Here is a 23865-nt window from a genome sequence, read left to right on the forward strand (position 1 = left end):
CAAGTATAGTTAAAAAACAACAGACTGTAAGACAAATACAGCTAAATAAAGAAGACTTAATGGGCACAATGATTTGCATGACAACACTAATAATTTTTCCAACTCATACAAGTTGTTTTTTTTTTTTACATGTATTGTTTCACTTATGATATGACCAGAAGAGTGAATTTCTTGCAGGTGAAGAAAATATACAGAAAAGTGTAAATTCTTGAGCTGAATTTCTATAATTCAGTGAATTAATTCTGCATTCTTGAGAAACAACTCATTTTCTGATATAGTTCTCTGACAGCCCTTTGTATATTATATTCATGGATGCCATGAACAATTTATCTCACTGTGCAATGTAACATATTTTGTCAAATGCTTTTGAAGTTCTAATTTCATATATATCTCTTTCATTACACTTTATTCTGTAAGTGGCTTGATGGTCTATAAAAATTTTATACACCAGTTTCAAACAGCTGAATTGCATTATGTACTGTCCCAGTGCTTCCAAGAGTTTAGATTTTAAAACTGTAACAGCCTACTGTGTTTAATTTAAACAGTAGAATCTATAGTTAGAATTTAAGTAGGCATTTGATAAGCAACTAGCACATTTTAGTTTAATTCACCTTCATATCTGGGTGCTCTGAACTCACTAATTCCATCCATTACAATTAATTACAAATTTCTTTATCTTCAAGTCTACAGAGCAACCAAGAACTGAATGAATAACTTAACTATTGATATGAGCACAAAGTTGGTTAACTTCATAATTTTTTATTTTTTTTAACTTCAGCTTATTTCTTTCAATTATTTTAACTTTTTAATATCACTTTGTAGTATGATCTGAAATTTTAAAGGGAATTATTACTGCTGGGTCATACAAAGGGCTAATTCCAAATGTGATACTCGACACTTATTTTGCAAACAGCAACAATATTTTGTGGAAGTTTTTGTTTTGGTTGTTTTTTTTCCAAACGTTCAACAGACTGCCCAGTGCTGTAGATTAACACCGCCACAGCAAAACTATGATTCTCTATTTGATTTCTACATGAGAATAAAAGAACATAAAATAATTTCTTGCTACTTGCAATACAGAAAACTGACACTAATAATAAATTCCCAAGCAAAATCTCCCACAAAAGCTAAGAAAGCCTTTGTGTGCCAAACCCCTGGGGTACAACAACAAAAGGCTCTGAGTGATTACTGAGCCACACGACATTTTCCCTTCTTTATGTAACACTTGCATATGAAAACCACAGCAGTACTGCTTGCAGCAATAAAACTCACAACATTTTCAAGTGCAGGTAGTAATTACCAGGCAGACAAATCCACTTTAACCTCCCAAGCTGAATGAGACACTCTGTACCTAGAGACCACATCTTGAACTGCAGAAAGGGGCAGCAGCATGTTCTCAGCATTAGAATGCCTAATTTATTGAGCTTTCTAGATCATCCCCATGAAGATACTAAATATACACTCATGATATACAATCAGGAATGTGTATTCAAGATTATGAACCAAAAAAAGATATTAACTGTGCATTTCTGAGTAAAAAGGTAAAAAAAACACAGCAATTGTCAGGAGAAGGCACTGCAGAACATTTAAGGAATGTCCTTCTTGAAATATTTTATAAAGACAATGATTACTAGATAAAAATATTACAAATTTTTCATTTCTTCCTGACAGCCAGATGGAAATTAACTCCCTGAAAGTGTTATTACAGAAATTTATTAGGCCTTCAGGTTCCTCATAGGTAGGAGAGAACTGAGTAACTGAACTGCTCTGAATAAACACATCTACTTCTCAGTGCAATTAAATATTACAGAAATTGACTTCTCAATATGAAACAAGGCAAATCATCTCAAGAATACAATGAAAATAATGAGCAGGTAGTGTTTGATCAAAATTCCTGGTTAACCAATGCTTAACACTTTACCTCTGAACAGTGTTTATGATTCTTTTTCAAAGATAAGAAATCTGATATATAACAAACTGATAAACTAATTGTGATATTTATTTTTAATTCACCATGTTATTGAGCAATTGGAGGTCTTTTTGAAGTATTTTTTCATAGCTGATTCAGTTCTTTATAAGAGTGAACGGAATTGGAGAATTACAGCAAGGGACATTTGCTGTAATTTGATTTTCAGCAGGTCAGAGGGTGTTGAATGAATATACATGTGTGTTTTATCAAAATTCAAAAGTTTCCCCTTGCATGTTGCTAAGCTGACTGTTCTAACGTGGACTAAGGTAAAAGTTACTTACTACAGTTCTCTTCATCAGAATTATCTCCACAATCATTCTGGCTGTCACATCTCCAGTGATCTGGAATGCAGTTGTTGTTTTTGCACTGGAACTCATGAGGTCCACAAGTTTTTTTATCTGTAATTAAGGTGAATAATATTTACAGTGTTGCAAACAAAGAGTCAAAATGGGAAAGACTCCCACTAAATACATGATAATGTTACTGGATACATTTAAGTATGAGCAACCATAATGAGTAAAGTGTTACTTTCAAGAATAATTTATTTCTCATAATATTCTTTAAGCTTCTATTTATACATTCACACCATAATCTTAAATTTGATTAAATTAAAATATGCAGTGTATAAACTGTCCTATAAAGTTAAAAAATATAAAATTCGGAGAGAGTCACAAGAGAGGGTATTAGTGCACTCAATGAATCTCAATGACTGAATTAACTTCTCCTTGAATTTACCTGTAAGATTGCTCTAAAAATGATCAGATCACAGTAAACCACTAGAATATTGATTTGAAAAATGTACAAAGTATGTATTTCTCAAAAGTTATTTTTACACATAACAATTTAGGACAGAAAATTTTGCACTTTGACTTTTATTTTTACCTACTGATGGATTGGATGTTACTCGTATGAGGTAAAGCATTACAAAGCCTATAGTGCTACACTGAGGGAAATTTCCTTCATTTTGTATATTTTCAATGAGCTTTTCTATTTACAGGGGGGCATTGGAAGCAAAGCCTCTTAGAGATACATGAACACCCTGATCTCCTCCAGCAGGAAGGAGCTGCCTCTGTGTTTTCTGTGAGCAATTCTTGAGTAATTCGTTCAGCTTCTAAGGACTGAGATGAAGTAAATTAAAAAGTTATCAGTGACATTTTTGTTTGGGGGGGAAAAGAAAAGGTTTGCTTTGTAAAAGCCTCGATGACATATTTAAAATTACATGTCACTGTGATATTGCACTAGAAAATGTTTGAATTTTCGTTAGGCAAAGTCATAACATGTCAGAGCAGCTTCACTCTGCTCTCATGGCAACTCGAGGGCTGCTGCTGACTGACAGACACAGCAGCTGCAATCAGCCCAATTCCTCTGCTGCTGAAACACAAATTAAAGGTGCTAATTTGAAGCTGTGGGCCAAACTGCTGCATTTTCCCTGCTGTTTCAGGTGTGGCTCTGGAGCTAGACTGATAAAACCATGTTTGAGTATCAAGATTGGTGTTGCAGCTCATTTGTGTGAGCTCAAAAATCTGGTCACTGCAATTCTACCTTTTGTGTTTGTTCCTTATTCTCTGCCAGTGTCACAACTGCAAGAAGTCTTCTCCCAAAGTATGTTTATTTTTTTTCCCATTATATTTTTCAATATTACAGTCTATGATACTTTGATCATGATATTTCAAATACTTGTGCTGGCAAACAATTAAAAATATTTAGCATTAAAAAACATAAAAATATTCCACCCAAACTTATGGTGCTTGAATTTTCATTCTGTAGCTCTGCAAAGGATAAAGTTCCAAACCTGAAATCCATTCTTATGTTTATTAAAATACTTCTAGCAAAGTCTGCAACCTCCCACTAGAGTATTTGCCCACAAAATGAGCTGCAACACTAATGACAGATAATATCACAGCAACACATAAATATTCTATTTATCCTTCCACATTCAGAGGAATACCAAGATCTAATCAGTAATACACAGAAGCCTGAGATGACACCCATTCATTTCAGTTACCTGAACATGCAAGATATCTTTTCTTACTCTTCATAAAGAATTATTTAGTTCTCAAGCATGCTAAATCAATTTTGTAGCATTTCCTTTTCTATACATGTGAAGAAAACCTAGCTGTTTCTTTTAAATTTATCCAACCTTAACCTCTGATTTCTACTTGAATGCTAATCTTTCTCTTCTTATTCTATTCCTGACAAACATAAAGGAATATAGATTTAATTTTTTTTAATACAAAATATTTTGCATATTTGTAAGGCTCTCCCTTCTTCACAAATCTGAAAACTTCATTTTTCCTCTGGGTTGAACCATCTTGTGTAGCAGCTTATAGGTGACAACGTTTTACAGACCAGATTTGCTTGTCTTGTATTTCTTTCTTCACATTAATGAGAGCTGAGGAAAACACTGGGATACCAGAGATAGGATAAAACAAAGAGGAAAATTTGGGAGAGGTGTGTAACAATTATCTGTTCTTTGAGAATGATGGATCCGTTCACCTCCAAGGAAACAGTGCAAGACCTTATTTATTGGGAATTGTGGAACCATGAAAAGCACACAGGGGCCCACGCACATTTTGTCATCTCTGCCTTCAACACTAATTTTCTTTCTTGTTTTTCTTAAAATGAGACCACCTTAAAGTGTGAAAATTCAGGCAGAAATGGTGCAAAGGCAAAGGAGCAAACACTGATAACTCCATTTTCATATTTCTCTCTTCAAATTGTCATTATGAGATTCACTGACTACTGTAACAGGCACAGCCCTTCCCTGGAAATCTGTGTGACCACCTGAGGTAGCTGCTGGTGGATTGGGTTCACTTTCTTTGTGCATGCTGAACTAGGATTTTATTTTAGAAATACTTCTAATGGACATCAGGAAAACAGGATGGAGGTTTAAATGGGGAAACAAAACAAGGCAAAAGAGCCCATATGCACCCTAAAAGCATCTTGATTCAAATATCAATCCCTGTGAACAAAACCACTAATTGTATGCATTGTTCATCTTTGGGGATTTTAAATCCATATATTTTCGTTTGTGTCTGTGTGTGTCTGAGTGGGATCAAGTCCAAAACTGAAAGGAATTTGGTTTTAGATCCTGGATCAGCTGGCTGTCCTTGAGCTTGGCAGGCTGACAACCATGCTGGATACAGGAAGTTAGAAGCCTGTTGAAGGAAGTTTAAGTTTATATAATACATCTTTCAAGTGTCTCAAAATATTAATATCAAGAAAAAAAAAACCTTGTTTGATTACTCTCACAGCTAAAAATAAAATTAATATAAAAAAAAAAGCGAGAAGGCAGAAGGCAGTCATGCCAATGTTGACATCAGGAAAATAAAGACCTGAAACACACATGACTTTTAAAGAATATTATAAAATCATTTTCCAAGACCACACACAGCTTTCTTCAGATTCTAGCTCAAAGTGGTCCATTTTGATGTAAAGTATCAAAGTTGAGAGCAAGGATTAGTATAATCTAATGGCTTTTTTAAATTTCCTGGACAGTTAAAACCAATTAATTGTACTTGCTATTCTCTGAGAAACACCAGACACTCCTAAATAAACACTCATTTCCTGATTCTACCTCAATTGTCTGAGCTGGAAAGAAACCACAGATAACTAAATACATTCACACTGCTTCTAGCAAATGTACTCAGTGTAATATCTCCAATAACACACAGCAGCAGAAGTTGACTAAGCAAAATACATATGGCCATGCAGCACTCAAGCAGAAAGAGATTATTTTACACAAGTTGTGCATTGCAGGCGTTTTAGAAATGAACTCCAAACAATAACAAATTAGTGTTACATCAACATATGTAGATCCTTTTTATACACAGCCTGCAGCTTTAGAGTTTAATTCTATCAAACTTTGTCCATAAAAATAACAATCTTTAACTTGAAAAAAAACATGCAGAAGACTAAATTCTGTTGAAGCTACTACCACTGTAAGGTCATTTAACCATATTTCAAATGCTAAAAATATGGAAAACTTCAGAATGTGATTAAACACACCCTGTTCTTGTCAAGGCTTAGCTGTTCCATGTGTACTCAACAGTGTTTGGCACAGAAATTGTGACTATGGATAAATTATTCTGTCTCCTCCAACACAAAAACCAAGAGCAGTGAATGCAGCCAGGAGGTTAAAAATAAAGATGTGGGTGTTTTTTTCAGGGAAGTGTGTGGTTAAGCTGTGGAACAGCTCGCTGCAGCATGTTGTGAAAACTTTACAAAGGTGAAAAGAGAGTGAAATCTATGATGAATTATTGTACACAGAGACATATTTGACTGAAAATATCTCTGATTCTCAAATTGTTAGAGGATGGAAAGGTATCCCAGGGAAGTTTCAGTCCAGGCCTGCTTTGCTCACATATTCCTCCCTAGACACTCGCTGCCAGAGACAGAAGTCATGAGTCTCAGATATAAGCAAACACCTCCAGCTGTACATGTTGTGATTTTAAAAACCTGTTGAGCTTGGGATTGCACACACTGCTTCTCTATGCTTTTTAGTCATTTGAGTGATTTTTATTCTGTCTATTGTAAAATGATGGCTCAGAGTGAAGTACCTATTTTATACACATTTTTTCTTATCTACTGTCAGTTTTATTTCTTTTTCTCTTTCTAAATTTAAAAATAAAAAGGTGACTTGAGGATATTACTAGATGAATCATTTTATGACCATTTGTGCCACATCAGTTGGGGGTGCACAGGTTGGCCAAAATGCGAATCCACAGTTTGGAAGCTTGGAATGCTGTCCCAATTGGAAAGCCACAGCATGTTGGAGAGCCAGGTGATGTGGAATGGTGGAGGAAAAAGTAGCTGTCACAGATCAGAAAGTGAGCAGTGCAGGGCTGCTTCAATAACAGCCCTGAAGTGGATATGAGGCTTGATCTCCTTTGCATTCACTGCTTCTTCAAGACAAATGAATCTGTGGACTGTAAACTTCTCAGCAGTTGACAGGAGTAATTATTTTCCCCATCTTGGCAATTCAAACGATGGTCTTGGATTTTCAGTGTTGAGAAAGTTCATTTTCCCAGGCATATTTACCACCTTCAGCATTTTTATATATGCTCATGTGTCAACTATTTGAAACACATCCATGGAAAAACAGCTCAGTGCTTTGTCCTTGACTGTAGCCTGCAGTTTTGTTACTCGGTTGTCCCAGAGATAAACCTGTCCAGACACAGGTGTTCCATCAAACCATTCACTGAGGCATGGATGAATAATGGTGAAAGCTTTAAATGTTCCATATTTGCCTTGTTCTCTTCCACCTCAGAACATTTTTCTGTGTTTTCCTTTATAGACCAGTGTTGAAAGTTTCACAAGTTCTGCACATGGTTAGCGTGTGTCTTGCTTTGACACCCACCTTCAGGGATTTTCCAGCAGTACTGATCCACTTACTCTGCCTCTGATTGTCTGTAATCCATTTCCCAGGCAGAATACTGATATTTATTATTTTCTCTAATTACAACAACAAGATCTGACTCATAGCTCCCTGGAGCTCACAGAGAGAAGCTGGCCATGTCTAGTTAGAAACCGCTCTGAACCTTTCTATACCATCAGTCTTAACTACCAGGATTTGCAAATTATTGTATTTTCACTATTTATGAACTTCAGCAGCAATAAAGTTCAGACTGAACTGACAGAAACTGGATAACACTGTGAGAAAAATAAAGAATGTCACCGTATCCTGTGACAGCCACCACATTCTGTGCCACTTCTATGATTCTAAATGCAAAATGAGAGCCTCATTTGCAGCTCCTGCCAATAAAGAAGTGTTACAATAGGAATTTTATGAGCCACTCGTAAAAAGATTGCCATTCAGTAAGAACTGGATGAGCCAGAGACGTTCCAGATAGGTATTATCAAACACTGAAAGAGGATATAAAAAGTAGGATGATTATTTCCTTTTGCTAAAAATGTATCAAGCCACAGCAACAGATTCAGAGCCACTGGCATACTCACCACAGTTTGCTTCATCTGACCCATCTGCACAATCTGGGTCCTCATCACAAACCCACAGCTTGGAAATGCAGTGCTTTGTTGTTTTACATTGGAAGTGGTCTGGAGAACAACTGTTTTCAGCTTTAAATAAAAGAGTTCCAGATCAAAATTAGAAATTTATGCTAATATTCAAAATATGTGTTTTAAAGGAAAAAAAATATTAAGGATTCAAGAATCAGAAATTGGATATCTCTAGCAAAATTTATATAATATCTGTAAGAAAAAAGCATCAGGTTTATACTCTTAATAGCTTTGTAATTTTCTTATATATAATTTTATATAAACATTAAAGTATAACAATATAATGAAGTGTCTATTGTTATTTTTTTCAACAGCAGAAGACTGATAGAATTGAACCACTTTAGCAAAAATCAGACGAGTTTTCTTCCCTAACTTTCCAAAATGCCAGTTATAAATTCTGAGAGTCAGCCTATAGGAATAAGATGCCTCTGGATGCTTTGATAAAAAAAACAAACAGAATTATGCATGATTTCTGTGAAATTCTGTTCTCTCTTAAATGGGGTAAATGTTGAGAAAATTTTGGCAATATTTCACTTTGTCAGTTTAGAACAATTTTTGAATGAATCCTACAGCAAGAGAAAGATGCAAAGATGCAGCTGAGCTTTCAGTCCATTCTTTAAGGGTGCTCTAAGTTAAAGCTTAACTCCATTAACCTTAGAACAACCATTTAATAACAAAACAGATCCTCAGTGCACCCATGTGATTCTAGATGTTCTTTAGAGTTGACTATATGTACTACAAATAATTTTAGACTGAACTGGTCATAGGGAGAAAACAGGAAACCTTTGATAAGTTTATACCACCTTTACTTAAGGAATTCTGTAGTAGAAAGTTTTTAAAAACTTTCTAACCCCTGTTGAAAAGCAGTTTGCTCCCTGATACTACCACTGTTTCTTGGGTTTGGCAAGATAAAAGATTTAGGTTTGCTAAAAGTTGGTTTCTTATTATTTCTTTCAGTGTCACATTTCCATAGACTTGGGTATATTCCTAAGTGTACTACAACAAATAATTCTGCTCCTCAGCTGGGACACGTCACCAGGGGATTTCTCAGGGCTTTACAAGAAAGACCAGCACAATGACCTTGAACATATGGAAAGCCTTCAGTATGAAATGTGACTTTGAAAAAATCAGCTGGTAAGCAAAGCAGAACAGCAGCAGAGCTAAAAAATAAGTCTTTTATGGATCCCAGACAGGTGACATCAGAGTGAGAGAATCTCACCTGTTACCTGTCTTGTGCCAGGAGCCCAAGTCAATATAAACTCACAGTCCCTGAGCTGTAGACTCTGCTGCTCTGATTTAACTTCTGCCAGCTACACCCCAATGTTCTTGGGAACCTTCCACATCTCATGTGCAGTTCTCTCCAAGGAAAGAAAAATAATCTCCCTTATCTTTTGCAGGAGTTTACTTGATCCCTCTTAATCCATTTCTAAAGAAACTCAATGTGTAAACCAACAAAAAATTGTTTTCTGCAAAACTTGTATTTACATCTCTCCCAAGCAGTTTGGAAGACAGCCATTGAACACAAGCACCAACAAAGCCTTCTATCCTTAGCAACCCTCCTCCCCTTGGAGAAGGATTTGTTCTTTGCAGAAATGCAGCTCATGCAAACCTTGAGAAAGCTGATCCACAACGAGCAGCTCAGACCAGCAGCAGATCTGAGCAGTGAAATTAGTAAAAGACAGAGCTACATTTCAAGGCAGCCCCATCATCTTTGTCACAAAATGATCAAAGACACAAACTTACTCAAAAAATTTCCATCATAAATCTGAAAATATTTTCTCCACTGATATCTAAGAAATGTAAAGTGAAAACAGATGTGTGAAAAGTTGCACTAAAAGCTGAGCAAATGGAAATCCAGTTACATATATAAATTAATGAAATCCCCAGAGAAAGGGGAACAGAAAAAAAATAATCAATGAAAGAAAAAGGGTGTAGAAGGAGCTTTGGATCTACAGCTTTTCCAACAAAAGGTTTTGAGAAACAACACCTTTTTCCATTGAAATGCATTGCTGCAAGGCATGGCAGATGAAAGCCTCAGGAAGATGAGTCATTTCTGAGGTGGTTAAGAGTCAAATACATGTTTCAACCTCAGTCAAAAACCCAATTAAATGCCTGAAATTGTTTCTACCCCTCTCTTCTTTGCAATGACTTTAAATTTGGAGTTAATAAATGGCATTTTAGTTTGCTCTTTTGTATATGAAACATTGCACACCAGTCCTGTGAATTAACTGTTTGCACATTCTCAAATTGTTGTAGATAGAGGACATTTACAGTGTTTTAGTCCAGTTCCCTGTTTAAAAACAGCTACAGAGCAAAATTCTTTAAGCATAACTTACGACAGTCTCTTTCATCTTCTTCATCACCACAGTCATCCTGACCATTGCATCTCAGGTTTATTGGGATACACTTCTGGTTTTTTGTGCACTTGAACTGCCCTGACAGACACACGTGTGTGTCTGTAAATGAGAAGAAAATAGAAATAACAAGTAAAAATGATGAAAAGTTGAAAAGATTAAAACTTCAAAGGCATATGAAGAAAAATGCTGTTTGTGGACAGTGTTAAACGTGGCATTTAAACCAGTTTGGCCTGTTTCTGAAGTCTGCAGTGTATCCAAGCACCTACCACAGTTAAGTTCATCAGAATTGTCCCCACAGTCGTTCTCTCCATCACAGATAAAGGCTGGAAGAGCACAAAGCCCAGTGCCACACTGGAAACGTCCTGGCTGACATCTGAATTCAGCTGGGAAAAGACAAAACTGCTTATGAATTCTACCAGAAGAATGGTTAACGTCTCACTATTGCTGTTCTTACCCCACGGACTAATCAAAAATACCTTAAAACTTGTACGTCCTTCATAATCTCAATCTGAGTATATATAAGTAATTAAGATGTACACATATGATTGCAAGACTAAGTTCAAAGTCTAATATCTTTAATTTGTGCAGCTCCAGTTACAGTGCTAATGACACAGAGGGAAAACCCCCTGCAGGTTGAAGCTTACCAAAGGCTCAACAGGGACCTGCAATTTAGGATCTAAACCCTTGAGTTGAAGTCTGATTTTAAGGAACCCCCTATCCCACTGTAATTCTATTTCCCAAGAAAGGCCTAACACTGCTCCTTCTCCAGCCACTGTCATTAGAAATAATGAGCAATTAGGTACCTCTATAGTAATATTATATGTAAACATAGAGCAGCTTAAAATAAGAACTTATGCAGAATGACTGCATATGTTAAAATTTGCTTCAGAGGCCTCTGCAACAGGAAAAGAGAACTAACTATAAAATTATAAAAATAGGGGTGAGGGATTTCAATACAAAAAAATCAAATTAACTGTTAATTTACTAGAAGATCTTAGAACACACAATTTTTTTTCAAATAAGCTTAAGGGAGGAAAGCAAAGATCACAGGGAGAACATTGCTGTTGCTCAGAAAACTGCAGTAAGTAATAATGTGCATCTAAACTTCTATATTGCAACAAAACACCAGCAAATGAGATTAAAATCCCACTTTTTTATTACACAGAAAAAAAAACTAAACAAATAAACCTGTCAGAATTTTGTATTTATGCAAAGAATTCCACAACCTCAGAGCACAGCTTCACAATGAAAACCTTTCGCAAAAACATAACCGGGAAGAAGAAAACGTTTGAAAGATGAAAACCACGTATGATTTTTTTCAAAGACCTTAAAAGACTCAGAGGACACAAGTGTCCAAGAAATCCTTTTCCTAGGCTTATAAAGTGTTATGTTTGACTTGGACCCTGCTGGCACAGCTGGGCCCCGCAGCCAGGGCGCACTTACGGCACTCGGCGGGCTCGTCGGAGCCGTCCCCGCAGTCATCCACGGTGTCACACTTCCACCAGAACGGGATGCACTTGTCGGTTTTGCAACGGAACTGAAGAGAGGAAAGGCCAGCAGGAATAAAAGCTTTCATGTTGACATTTATCTATTTATTTCTAGGCAATAATAATAATAATAATAATAATAATTATAATAATAATAATTATAATAATAATGGCGCAATTTATGAAAATCGGCTTCGCTGCTTGAGGCATTGTTGCATTGATAACTTCTGGGTGTTCATTTTACAAAACTTATATTTTAAATATCATGTTTTTTTTATTTGGAGATGTTTGGCACTGAGGCTGCCAAAGTGATAAAAATCACTGTAGTTTCAATGACTGTGTTATGCTGGCTTACAATGCCCCATCACAAACTGCTCATTGCATTTTGCTGCATTCTGTGATTTCATTCTTCAAGGTCTTATTCAAAGCAAGCACTTCAATTCTCAGTTTTTGTGGACTGCTGAAGCAGACAACATCATTTTTCCAAATAAACCCAAACACCCACAGTTACAAAAGTGAGCCTTAATGTGTGGTGTTGTGTACAGTATTGCTCACATTGCTTGAATTAAATGAACAAACCAAATGTAAAGCCTTCCAGACTTTCAAAAGGATAAAACAACTGCAGAAAAAACTGAAAAATCCTTTGTAAGAAGGCTGTGCATTTACTCTCTACTCAAGTGACTGTACCTTTGTTCTGACTGAAAGAGGAATGCAAACAAAACAAATGGTACAAATTGATGTAATTTTCTAGGGCTAAACCTAAAAACTGTGTACATCATGTCAGGAAGAAAAATCTGGGTAGATTATCAGTCAGCTTTTAAGAAATGTTGGTTTTCCTACCTGGTATCTCTATGAACACAGAAAAGAAGGAAACCAAAAGGTTTAGAAGGGCGAGACATTCCATTTTCTGTCACTGGGCAGCTTTTTTTGCACGTTTAAAAAATCACTGATTGTTCAGTAAAGCTGCATTTAAATAGTATATTAAATTTGGTGACTTAGCTCAGTTTATCTTTTCTGCCAAAAGAAATTAGGGTTTCAAAGGCATTTATAGAACCTATAGTTGGATCTACACCATTCCTTGAGGGACTTGCTGTGTAACAGGCTGGGTCCTGCCCCACACAGATCTGCAGCTCAGAGGAGCTCAGCAGGAGGCTGCCAAAGGCAGGAGACAAGCTCAGACAATTGTCATTCTTTGTCTTTTCTACTTGCTCTGCTCACCACAAGGGACTTCAGGCTGTCAAAACGGCATCAGAAAGTTATTTCCAGGAAATAGGTACTAACTCTTAGATGATGTTGTAAAAATACTGGCATTCCCTTCTAAACTGAGGAGACAAAACCCTACAAAATCAGGGATCAGGGTCATATGGGTCTTAAATGGATGGAGTTTTGGTGTTTAAGAGTCTATTGGGATTTTCACTAAACAATTTCTCCTGCCAGATGAGCAGACACAGGATGGTCTGGAGAAGCAGGGTCAATTTATGGACCATCCAACTCCTTTCCATCAGAAGTGGCCTATAGTGGTTGTGCTGCTGAACACGATGACATTGCAGGAGCAGCTCTGATTTGACAGCATCGTCTGAAAATCTTAAGGACAAACAAAATTTTGCTGCTAATCTCATCTGACGCCATCAGACTGATGAGTTATCAAACAGGAAAGTTAGCAAACCCGGGAAAAAATGATGAATAACCAATGTCAACCTCTAATTTCCCGTCTGGAGTTGCCTCTTTTACATAATTCTGCTCCCCACTGTGGAATTCACAAGTGATAAAATATTGCTCCTAAAGTACCCAAGATGTGATAATATTTCTTGAATTCATACCACCACTGAATTAATTCAACTGGAATGGAGCCATTCAGTCAACTGTTAGTATATAAATTCACTGTGAAATAAGCTTCTAGTATCACTTAAAGGAATTTTTTTCTAAAGTGTTTTTTTTTTTTAAGCCAAATTTGAGGAACTAAATACAGGGGAAATTGGTAAGAAATTCTCCATTTTAAGTGATTTACGTCTTAAATAAACAAAGAAAGGCAGTGGGCAGGTCTCTTAAATAAGATTATTATTTGAGTGAAATCGTACTTTTTTATTAAGATGGCCACTGCTCCCTAAAAATTAGGATCAAAACTGTTTTCCTTAATGCTGGAAAACATTATCATGCATCATGATACAGAACTTTGTATAAGAGGTCATTAGGACACCTCTAATAAAAGGGAACTACTAGAAAATCAGACTACTAGAAGTATTTTGAAGTCCATATGTACTAAAACAATCAACCAATTAATTGTCTGGTTAGAACAGTCCAAAGGCTTTTATCAAAGTGGTTCTCCTATAAAAAATCAGTATGTACTTACCTGCCTTCTATTTTAAGAAAAAAAACAATAAATGCTTATTTTAAGTAAGAGGGAATACAGTTTAGTGTTTTAATTGATGATTTTTTTTTCCATTTTACCTATGAGACTGTTTTTAACACAAGTCTATCACTTTCCAATTTTTCTAACTGGACCAAGCTTGTTTTCTTTTTTAAACACAAAATTCATTCATGCATCCCAAATCACTGTTATACACACTTTGTATTTTGATATTTCAGACAAATGTTTATTTCAAGGCAATTTTCACGGGTTTAGCAGCTGCATTTGTCCTGGTGAGTGGCAGGAACATTTGAAAGCAAACAAGTCCTGCATTCTCTGGAGAAAAAACCACTTGCAAGTCAGTTTCCCACTAAGAGCCTTGGATACGGAACGCCCTGAGCGCACGGCTGAGCGTCCAGCTCTTTTAAAGCTGCCACATCCCCTGGGAGCCAGCATTCCCTGTTTAAAGGCAGGAAAGGGCAGCCCCACACAATTCCCCAGTGTGTTCCCGTACCTGGCTGGCGGTGCAGTTGGACAGGCACGTCCTGTTGTCTGCGGCCAGGTAGAAGTTGGTGGGGCAGGCGCACGAGTGCAGCTTGTCAGGGGCCAGCAGGCACAGGTGGCTGCAGCCCCCGTTGTTCAGCGTGCACACGTGTCTGGACACTGTGGACAGAGCAGGGGAGGCACATCAGAGCCTCTTATCTCAGCACACTTTGGGGTATCTGCTTTATGGAGGAAGAAAATTGTGTTCTGTCTACTGTCTTTACAATGCAAAGTTTAAATCAAAAACCCATGGAGGCAAGCTCTTCCTTTTGCCTTTAAGCTAGTCTTTGTTGTATGCAAAAATTAATTATTACCATAGCTGTAAGTTCAATTCTGAGAGAGTGAGAGGAAGAAAAAAGCTCATTTTTTTCTTTAATAATGAGAGAAAAAATTAGCTTATCTAGGTCAATTGCCAAATAGAATTCAGTTACAATTCAAACCCACAGATACCAGCAGATAAGACACAATCATATCACTCACATTCTCTAGCATTCCCTCAGTCCAGCAGTACTCTTCTGTAATATTAGCACTTTTCAAAGTACAGGGTTAAAAGTTTTCATACCACACTGTTCCCCTCTTAAAAAGTGGTAACTTGTACCGTAATACAACTGAACAGTTCTGTACTTTGTCAGTATTTGGGTTAAATTTTAAGCACATAAATTATCTCTCTACTGACCAAGTTTTGTTAGATGTATTTAATACCAGATGCTCTTAAAACATTAATCATGGATTTATCAAAAATGACAATTTGAAAACTTCCACAATTTGAAACAGAACAGAAACACTCCTTGTGGATAAAGGAGCATGCAGTACCTCAGCACGTGGCTGCTCTTATACAAAGTTAAATACATCAGTGTGGAACAGGATAATTACCATCAGGCTGCCTGTAGGGATGATACACCTGGATGTCTGTGATGGTGTGCCACGAGTTAATCAGGGACAGCCTGTCCGAGCCAGAGGTTTTGTGGGCACGGCTGAGGGATTTGGTTTTCCCGTCTGTCCAGTAGATGTAGTCTTCAAACAAGGTCAGTGCGATCACCCCTGGGATGTCTTGGTTAGGGACTGGAAGGAGAGGTGCTCAGGTTAATGTTCTCCCCGGGGAAACTGCCAGTTAAGATATTCCCCACTGCACAGGCTGACAGAACAACTGCTCTAGAATGTCCTGAGGATAATTCTGGTGACAACTCACCAGCATCAGAGGGTCCTTTATTGCCAGTTACAATGGAGGTGGGTGGAGGACAAGTCCTGCTTGCTCAGAATTTGTTGGCCCAGTCAGGGTTAAGGAAATTAAAGAATTTCAGTTCAAAAGCAACCTCCAGATTTTAAAATAAAGACAGGTCAAACTTTCAAGTTATAAAGTAACAAACATAACTTTCCCTACTCTTTGCATAAGCAATATAAGTTGCCTCTTTTACTAGAATAAAAGTTACTAGAAAACATCCAGAACATAACATATACATTTTCTGATGCTATGTGTTTAATACCCTTTCATACAATTAATAGCATTTTATTTCATCAAAATATACTGACAAGAGAGACAGAAAAAATAACAAAAAAATTGGCATTAAAACAACCATTGCAGTAAGAGGGGTTATTGATAATTTTTGGCTTCACCAACCAACCACACGATAAAAAAAAAATAAACAAAATGATGATGATATTCCATAGCTACAGAATCACAAAATTATGAGCCAACATCATTTGGAAAAGGAAGGAAGGACAAAAGGGAGAAAAATCTTTGGAACATTTTTTACCTGCTGTACACTCCTTAATCCTGATGTACTTGTTCTTGGTAAACAGTAACTGAATGCCACTTTTTTTTTCCCTCCATTTAACACCAATAATAGTAATCACGAAAGTCACAGGAGAATAACTGACCACAATAATTAATTTGTAAATCATAATCTCTTATTGCTGAATCTCTCTAATTACTGATAGAGGTGAAAAGGCAGAGCAGAGCAGCTGACTGTCACATTTAACCAGCACATGCTGAACACTTTTACCTTTACCTCGTCTTCTGCACCTTTTCACTTGGAAAGTGCTGACATAGAGTAAGCATATCTCAAATTCCTGTTGGAACATCTCATAGCTCACTAAGATCTGATGGCTGATCCTCTGTATATGGAACCACAACTTAGAAAATTCAATTTTCTATCCATTAGTGCTCCCAGCACTGAGCTCCAGTTCAGGGCATGTTGCCCTCTGGTCGAGGAGACCTTGCTGCTTAGTCCTGAAATTATTTTCCCTTCTTATATGTCTCCATGAACCACATCTATCACACCGAAATAACAATGTGATATTTTTGAAAGAGCTTCAGAGCATTTCCGAGAAATCAGTCAAAGTCCAAAGAAATCTCAATTTTGGCACTCATCACAGAGGCAACTTTGCCACAGTTCCGTACATGGTACAGTACAAGGAAAGCTCTTGTAATTTCTCTGATTTGTAGAGTCCCATTGTGTAGGGTTTCCAATGAGAAAAGCAAACCAGGCTGACAGACGAAGCAGGATCGGACATCAGAAACTGCTGCCCTGAAAGATGCCCCTGAAGTTTTCCATAAATCTAATTCTTCTATTTTCGCTTCAGTTCTGAGACAATATTGGTTCATATAAATTATGACCCTTGCTTCTACTTTTGACATCAAATTAAAGATGTCAAAGGTCCCACTCCAGTCTCTCTAAAGACAAAAAAAGGCCTATTTTATCTGTCTGCTTTCTCTTTTTCTGATCAAAATTAAGATTAAAACCAGAATAAAAAGACATGTAAAACCTCAATGTACATGAAGAGATTTACATAGAAGAAATCATTTTGATTTCATCATCTTTATTATTCCTTACAAATGAAAAATACACCTAATAGTCATCTTCATTTTGGATATCCAGGAAGTAAACTCCATATCCTAAGCACAGATAGAGGAATAAATGCTTATTCTTTGGTTGTGTGGATGTTTGTGGATGGCCAGACAATTTATCCTGCCTTCATTGGATTAGACTTACATCAAAATCAAAAACTTTATATTCATGAGCTACAGAAGATTCAGGAGATTGCCATGCACTGTCCGAATTGTCTCATCACTCTGCATTAATGGGGAAGCCAAGTTAAATGTGTGGCACAAGATATTAAATATTACAGTTAGAACACTGCACATAAGAAAACTGATCATTGACTCAAGTACAATTTTCTTTTATTTAAAAAAAATAAATTCTGCAAGCACCGGGTTTAGAAGCTTAACTCTTTGAAACTTCTTAAAAATAAACCCACCTTATCAGGAATAATGAAACAAATATTGGACTCTCTTCTTTTTATATTCTTTAAAAGAAGAATGCCAAAGAATATTTGTTCCTACAAACTGGATTTCCTATTATTACCATTTATAAGCATAAAGATGAAACTGTCAATGGCTTAACATTCACAGATTCAGGTTGCAGCTTGCCCTGTCACTATTTTTATTTCTGAGCAACTCTGTAATTTTAATGGGCTTCTGCATTAATTTTTCATTAGGTCAAAATCAACTCAAACTTGCACCATTTAAAGCTGTAAAAACTACATGCATTGTGTTTTGAAATGTAAAGTTATTAAAAAATCAATTAAGAAAGCAATGAATAGTACAAATATATACTTGAAGTAAACCAGAAAATAAGTAGAGAATCACTGGACAAATATTTCTTACAAAAATTCTACACTGACCATAAAAATATAAAAGTCTTATAAAAGAAGAATTAATAATAATTACATAGCAAAAAAACTTATAAAATTTCTTCTAAGCTGACCATAAACCTCAATGTATTTTCTTGTAGAAGATAAACCCATAAAGCCAGAGAGAGTTTTCTGAAAACAGGCATTGAATGGCAACCAACTCTGACTTCCTTTACTGTTTAAGGAATAGTTCTATCATAGCTGAATACAATTTTTCGTTGCCTTTCAGAATGTTATAAGCAAGGAAACATCAGAACTGCTGACATGTAAGAGGTTATAGAATTTACAGTTCCCATCAACTGTGAATAGCCAAACAAAAATGAACAGAAAACTGAGGTCATTTTTACACCTGATTATCTGATGGAGTAGTAAAATAGTTTCTCATCCTTTTTATTCTTTGCTTTGAGGACATCAGTGTTTCACACCTTCCAGAATTTCAGGCAGTGAATACTGATTTTTTTATAAAGGTATAGAGTAGTAGAAACAGCCACTTCCTTTTTGTTCACTTTTTTCTTGAACTCCAAAAAAGCTTTAGTTGATTGATTTCGTTATAAAAGATATAGAGTAGTTAAGTGTTGCAATGTTAATTATTAACCCTACAGCAAATTCTGTGGTGTGAATCACAGTTTTAAACAGGAAAGGAAGACTCATTGCTCCTCTTTCTTTGACAAGCACTGCAAAACCAAATTATTTGGTGCAAATTAAGGTAAAGGCAGGTTACTTTTAGCAAAGCACATCTGCTTCCTCTGCATCAGCTATTTGATATTTTATCACATTGCAAACTCATTAGTAAGAAAGGAATATATTCTGTTAAAGCTAAAAAATTTGCTTTTGTGATTCTTTTTCCCACCACAGCCTCCTCCTCCCAGAGCTGGGCAAGTTCCTTGCAATTCCACCTCTTCTAACACACCTGCTGCCAACCCTGATTCTCTGGTGGTGTTTCATTATATCCACAAATCATGGATATTCTCACACTGAATGCTAATCCCCAACAGTGCTTGAGCAAACAAGTAGATGAGAAAAGGGGCAAGAAAGAGGAGGCAGAAAGGAGAAGGAGTGCACAGGCTTTTCAGAGAGCTGCAGAAAATAGGAAGAAAAAACACAGGCAGGTGATAAAAGGGAAGAACAAGGAGGGTTGCAACAGATCAGAAGTGGTGGGAAATAAAAATTATTAGATACTTGAAGACAAATAAAAATGGCAATATATAACATAATAAAGGAAGATAAAGTGCTGCATGAACTTAAGAGAAGAGCCACAGGAGGGAACATGATTATGTAGACACATGAGAAATGTGACAGACTTAAAATATATCTGTCTCTCTCTCTCTCCTGCATTTTGTATGAATTTCGATCCAAGAATATAAATTTATAAGCTATAAATCATATTTGTGATACAAATGTTTACTTTTCTCTAAAAAGTGAACTCTGCTTCCCTTATATTTTCTGAGCACATTTACTTAAGCATAAAAAAAAAATGTTCATTTGATTTCAGGAATGAAAAACATTCCATCTAAGATTCCTGACCTACAAAACCTGCTTATGGAGTAGTCATACACAAGTGAAGCCCAGCTCCCTTGGCTCTTATTGAAACACAAGTTTTTTTCCAAAAGTAAAAGCAAATACAATAGCACAAATAATCATAGAAAAGGTCTCACCTGCAGGTAAGATAAAATCAATGTACCAAGAAACAGTGTCCTTTAAAGGACAAATACTGACCCCTTCTAAGAGACAAAAAACCCAAAGCCAAACAAAATTATCAGTGCCCTATCATATCCAGAAGATGGTTGATCACTTCCAAGACAGAAAGAGATGAGTCCCTTCCCTTTCCAAAAAACAAAGGATTTCAACCTTCCCCTACCTTTGTGCAAAATCTACAAAAGCAGAAGGGGTAAAAGATTCCTGTTAGGCTCTTCCTAAAAATTCATTCAGCAAGAGTGCCAGTGCTGGGAAGCATTTGCTAAAGGTAATTAATTGTTGTTACTTGCTAGCTCCCCATGGCATTAGAGCAGTTTCTGTTTAAGAATTTTGGCACCAAAACACAGAAAATTTACATGGGTGACCAAACCTGAAAAAACAGGCTACACTGTTGTGAATTCCATTCTCTGGAACTTGATTTTCTGAACTGCACTAAAACAGAAATAAAAAGCCTACTGACATCTTGATCGAAATGGAACCAGTGGTAATCTCCTAGGAAGGATTACAAACCCTCCAAAGACAAATTGCATCAAGGAAGAACAACACTTAATAAGAAAATAGCAATTAAACCTACAAAACCAAATAAACTTGGAAATTGCTGATCTTCTCTTCTGCAGCAATTACTGGCTCCCACTGTCCTCTTTCCAAGTGAACTCCCTTGTAGCTGTTTCTGCTCATTTTACATTCAACTTGGAACCTCTCTGAGACACAGTCAACACTTTTTATTTCCTGTACTAACTCCTGATGCTTGCTCCCTTTGATAAAGGATTTGAAGCGCTTAGTCCGTAACGTTAATAAATGAATAATGACAATAAGATTATCTCTATTAAGCTTCTGACAAAGTATGTAGTTTTTGATAGATATAATTAAATTTAAGTATATTTTATTAAAATACTATATTTTAAAGATGAGATATTTTATGATCATTATTATTTTTATGAAACTGACAGTTTGTTTAAAAACCTAAACCTGTTAAACTCAATGAACAGAAAAAAAATAAAAATAATGGACTATATAGATTAAATCCAGCAATTGAAGCTATGTTTCACACTAAAAAAAAAAAATTAAAAATATACTTTTAGGATGTTATTACTCCTATCTTTAATAACATGTCCATGCATAAATATTTCTTTCTGCAAAATGCATCTGTACATCACACATCCATATTGGATTAAGTATGGAAGATAAAAGTCCTAGCATTCAGTGGTGAGATATTTTATCAGTATAAAAATATAACTGAAACAATGGAAACTGAGAATATTTCAGTACAACAAACTCACACAAAACTTGTTATAACATCTCCAAACTGCTATCACTAAAGGAGCAGGAAATTTAGACTGAAATCTGAATATCTTAAAGCACTAACATACTTGAGATATTAAAGCTCACTAATCGGTATAACATCACCGTGAGAAGAGATGCAAAACTTTTTCAAAATCTGCCTATAAAACCAGTTGTTCAAAACTAGGAATGAAATATTTTATTGTCCCACTTTAAAATGTTTTATTACCTTTTTTAATTCACTGTGAGCAGTTGTTTATATGCTAATTACTGCACGGCAGTATGGAGCAATAATTAAATTATTCTCAAATATATACAAGATATATACAAGTCACTTTTTGAGCAAAACAACAAACAGTGTGCTAGTGAGTTTCAAAGGTTTTTAAATTATTTTTCAGATTTGAAGAGAGCCTTTTCCTGTCTGCCAGCCTCTCACTTTAGACTCCTCTCCTGCTGCTGGTTTTGATATCCATTCCCAGTGACCCCCAAACTATTCCTACTTTTATCTTTCCCTCTCCTGCCATTATCCAACTGTGAGGACATAAACTACTGGGCCACTTGGGTTTATCTCATTTATGTTCTAGGGAAACCACGTGAGCTGTTCAACACTGCTACTGCCTTGATCCAAATCCTCCCATTTTCCATTGTGTTGATACAAACAGGGAGAGAACAGGAGATCTGTGGTTTATGGTCTCTGTTGTGATTGCCCCCTGACAGGGGAACAACTGCGTGGAAAGTAATGCCCATCCCTTAAAATCAAATCTGTGATGGCACAAGTCCAGCTCATGAAAAGGGTTCAAGTATAGTGAATTATTTTCAGAAGTTTAATTTGAGCCTATTTCAGCAGAGCAGTGGAATATACAGAACCAACCTGTTGGCAACCTTCATAAACTGGGCTCCAGAACCTGGAGACTGAGGAACTTAATGTCACTGTGTGAACTGCCTTTAATAGAGGTGAATCTGAGTAACTTTTCCTGAATATTATCCTTTAAAAGAGAAGGAACACAATAAAATGAAGTAATCAGATTTAGAAAGACGTATGGATCTGAGAATTTTATAGGAACAATTATGCAAAGTGAATCCAGAAGTCAATATTGGAGAGGGAGCAATTATCAGTTTGTGCTATCAGATGTGGCTACGATGAATAAATCTATAGACTCCTCAAAAGTTTGGAAAAAACTTAAAATATCAAAACTTGCCATATTAGAAGTACTTCTCATCTGCTCTGAGAAACAAACCCTCTTTTCAGACTTCTCTAGTTTTTGAGCTATGAAAACTTCCAGTATAAATCTGGGAGGAATTGGTTTCTACAACATTGTAGATCACTTCTACATTAGGAAAATATTATAAACTATTGGATATACTCACATAAACTCTGGTGGCAGAGATCAGAAAATTAGACACAAATACTCATTTTCTACCTACAAACTCCTTAAAGAGAGCAACTTTTGAAATTACAGGCACTAAAAATTAAAATGGTTGGACTGTCCAAACCCCTTGTTACTTCAAAACTTGCATACATATGCTCCAGTTCTTAGAACTGCAAACATTCAGGCAGAAGCTGTCCCAAGAACTGGGTGGTTTTTTTTTCAAATTGGTACTCCAGGAAAGTTATTCTCTGTTAACCATATTACAGCTAAAGAAGTAACTTAATAATAATTTAGTTAAAGTACAACACTTTTCCGTTGCTTAATTTCCATGCCTGTGTCAAATGAAGGAATGAAGTGCCAAACTTTTTGTTTTTACAGTTTAAAGCATCAACTTGACACAGTTTAAGGCCTAATCTCAGAGAAATTTCTGTACTTCCTAAACTGGACTGTCAGAGTTCCCTTTTATAATTTCATTATACTGAAATGCTCATCTTCAAAGGGAAATGGGGGAATGCAGGCACCTCTGGGATTTAGGAGCCCTGAAGGTTGGGAAAACCTGCATGGAGCAACCAGATACCCAGGGAACTGTGAAGTCTGCATCTCCTCTGGGCGGTGGGAACAGAAAGCAGCTAAGTCTGACAAATTCTTAAATTTTTTATTTACTTTTTTTTAAAGCTCACATAAGTAAACCAGCTTAGTGCTTAGCCAGATTAGTGCTTCAATACTTGCTTAATCATTTCCAGTGTATAACATTTGTGAATGCTGCAGTGCTGAATTGGCTAAGCTCTAAAGACAGTTTACATAACCAAGCATTAAACTTCAAACAGCTCAGCAAGGTCATCGCTGCCCCCAGCACCAAGAAGAGCTCCCAAGTACTCTAAGATTTCTGGCCTAGTTAGCATGTTTTCAAAATTCTTACTAGGACTCTTGGAGCAATTATAAAAAGACCATTTCTCTATTAAAATGCAGAGGAAATTTATAAGAGAAAAGCAGCAGATGTTCTCCTCAAAAACTTTAAGGTATATAAGAAACAAACAAATAAAATAAAAAACCCCATATTTGTTGAAATAATGTCAACACCAAGATCTAATTACATGTAAATTCC

General features: G+C 36.2%; 1 protein-coding gene across 4 annotated transcripts in view; it reads right to left on the reverse strand.

Moving 5' to 3' along the window:
• Positions 1-23865, reverse strand: part of LRP1B (LDL receptor related protein 1B) — a 620609-nt gene that overhangs the window by 63315 nt on the left and 533429 nt on the right. For all 4 annotated transcript variants that reach the window (XM_015635304.2, XM_033516047.1, XM_033516046.1 and 1 more), the window contains 7 exons: positions 15595-15783; positions 14693-14841; positions 11788-11881; positions 10611-10727; positions 10324-10443; positions 7928-8047; positions 2251-2367 (listed from right to left, as the gene is read on the reverse strand). In XM_015635304.2, the coding sequence (XP_015490790.1) occupies positions 2251-2367; positions 7928-8047; positions 10324-10443; positions 10611-10727; positions 11788-11881; positions 14693-14841; positions 15595-15783 (906 nt within the window). The remainder of the gene's footprint in view (positions 1-2250; positions 2368-7927; positions 8048-10323; positions 10444-10610; positions 10728-11787; positions 11882-14692; positions 14842-15594; positions 15784-23865) is intronic.

This window comes from Parus major, chromosome 7, assembly GCF_001522545.3.
Source record: "Parus major isolate Abel chromosome 7, Parus_major1.1, whole genome shotgun sequence".
In the NCBI taxonomy this organism is placed as follows: domain Eukaryota; kingdom Metazoa; phylum Chordata; class Aves; order Passeriformes; family Paridae; genus Parus; species Parus major.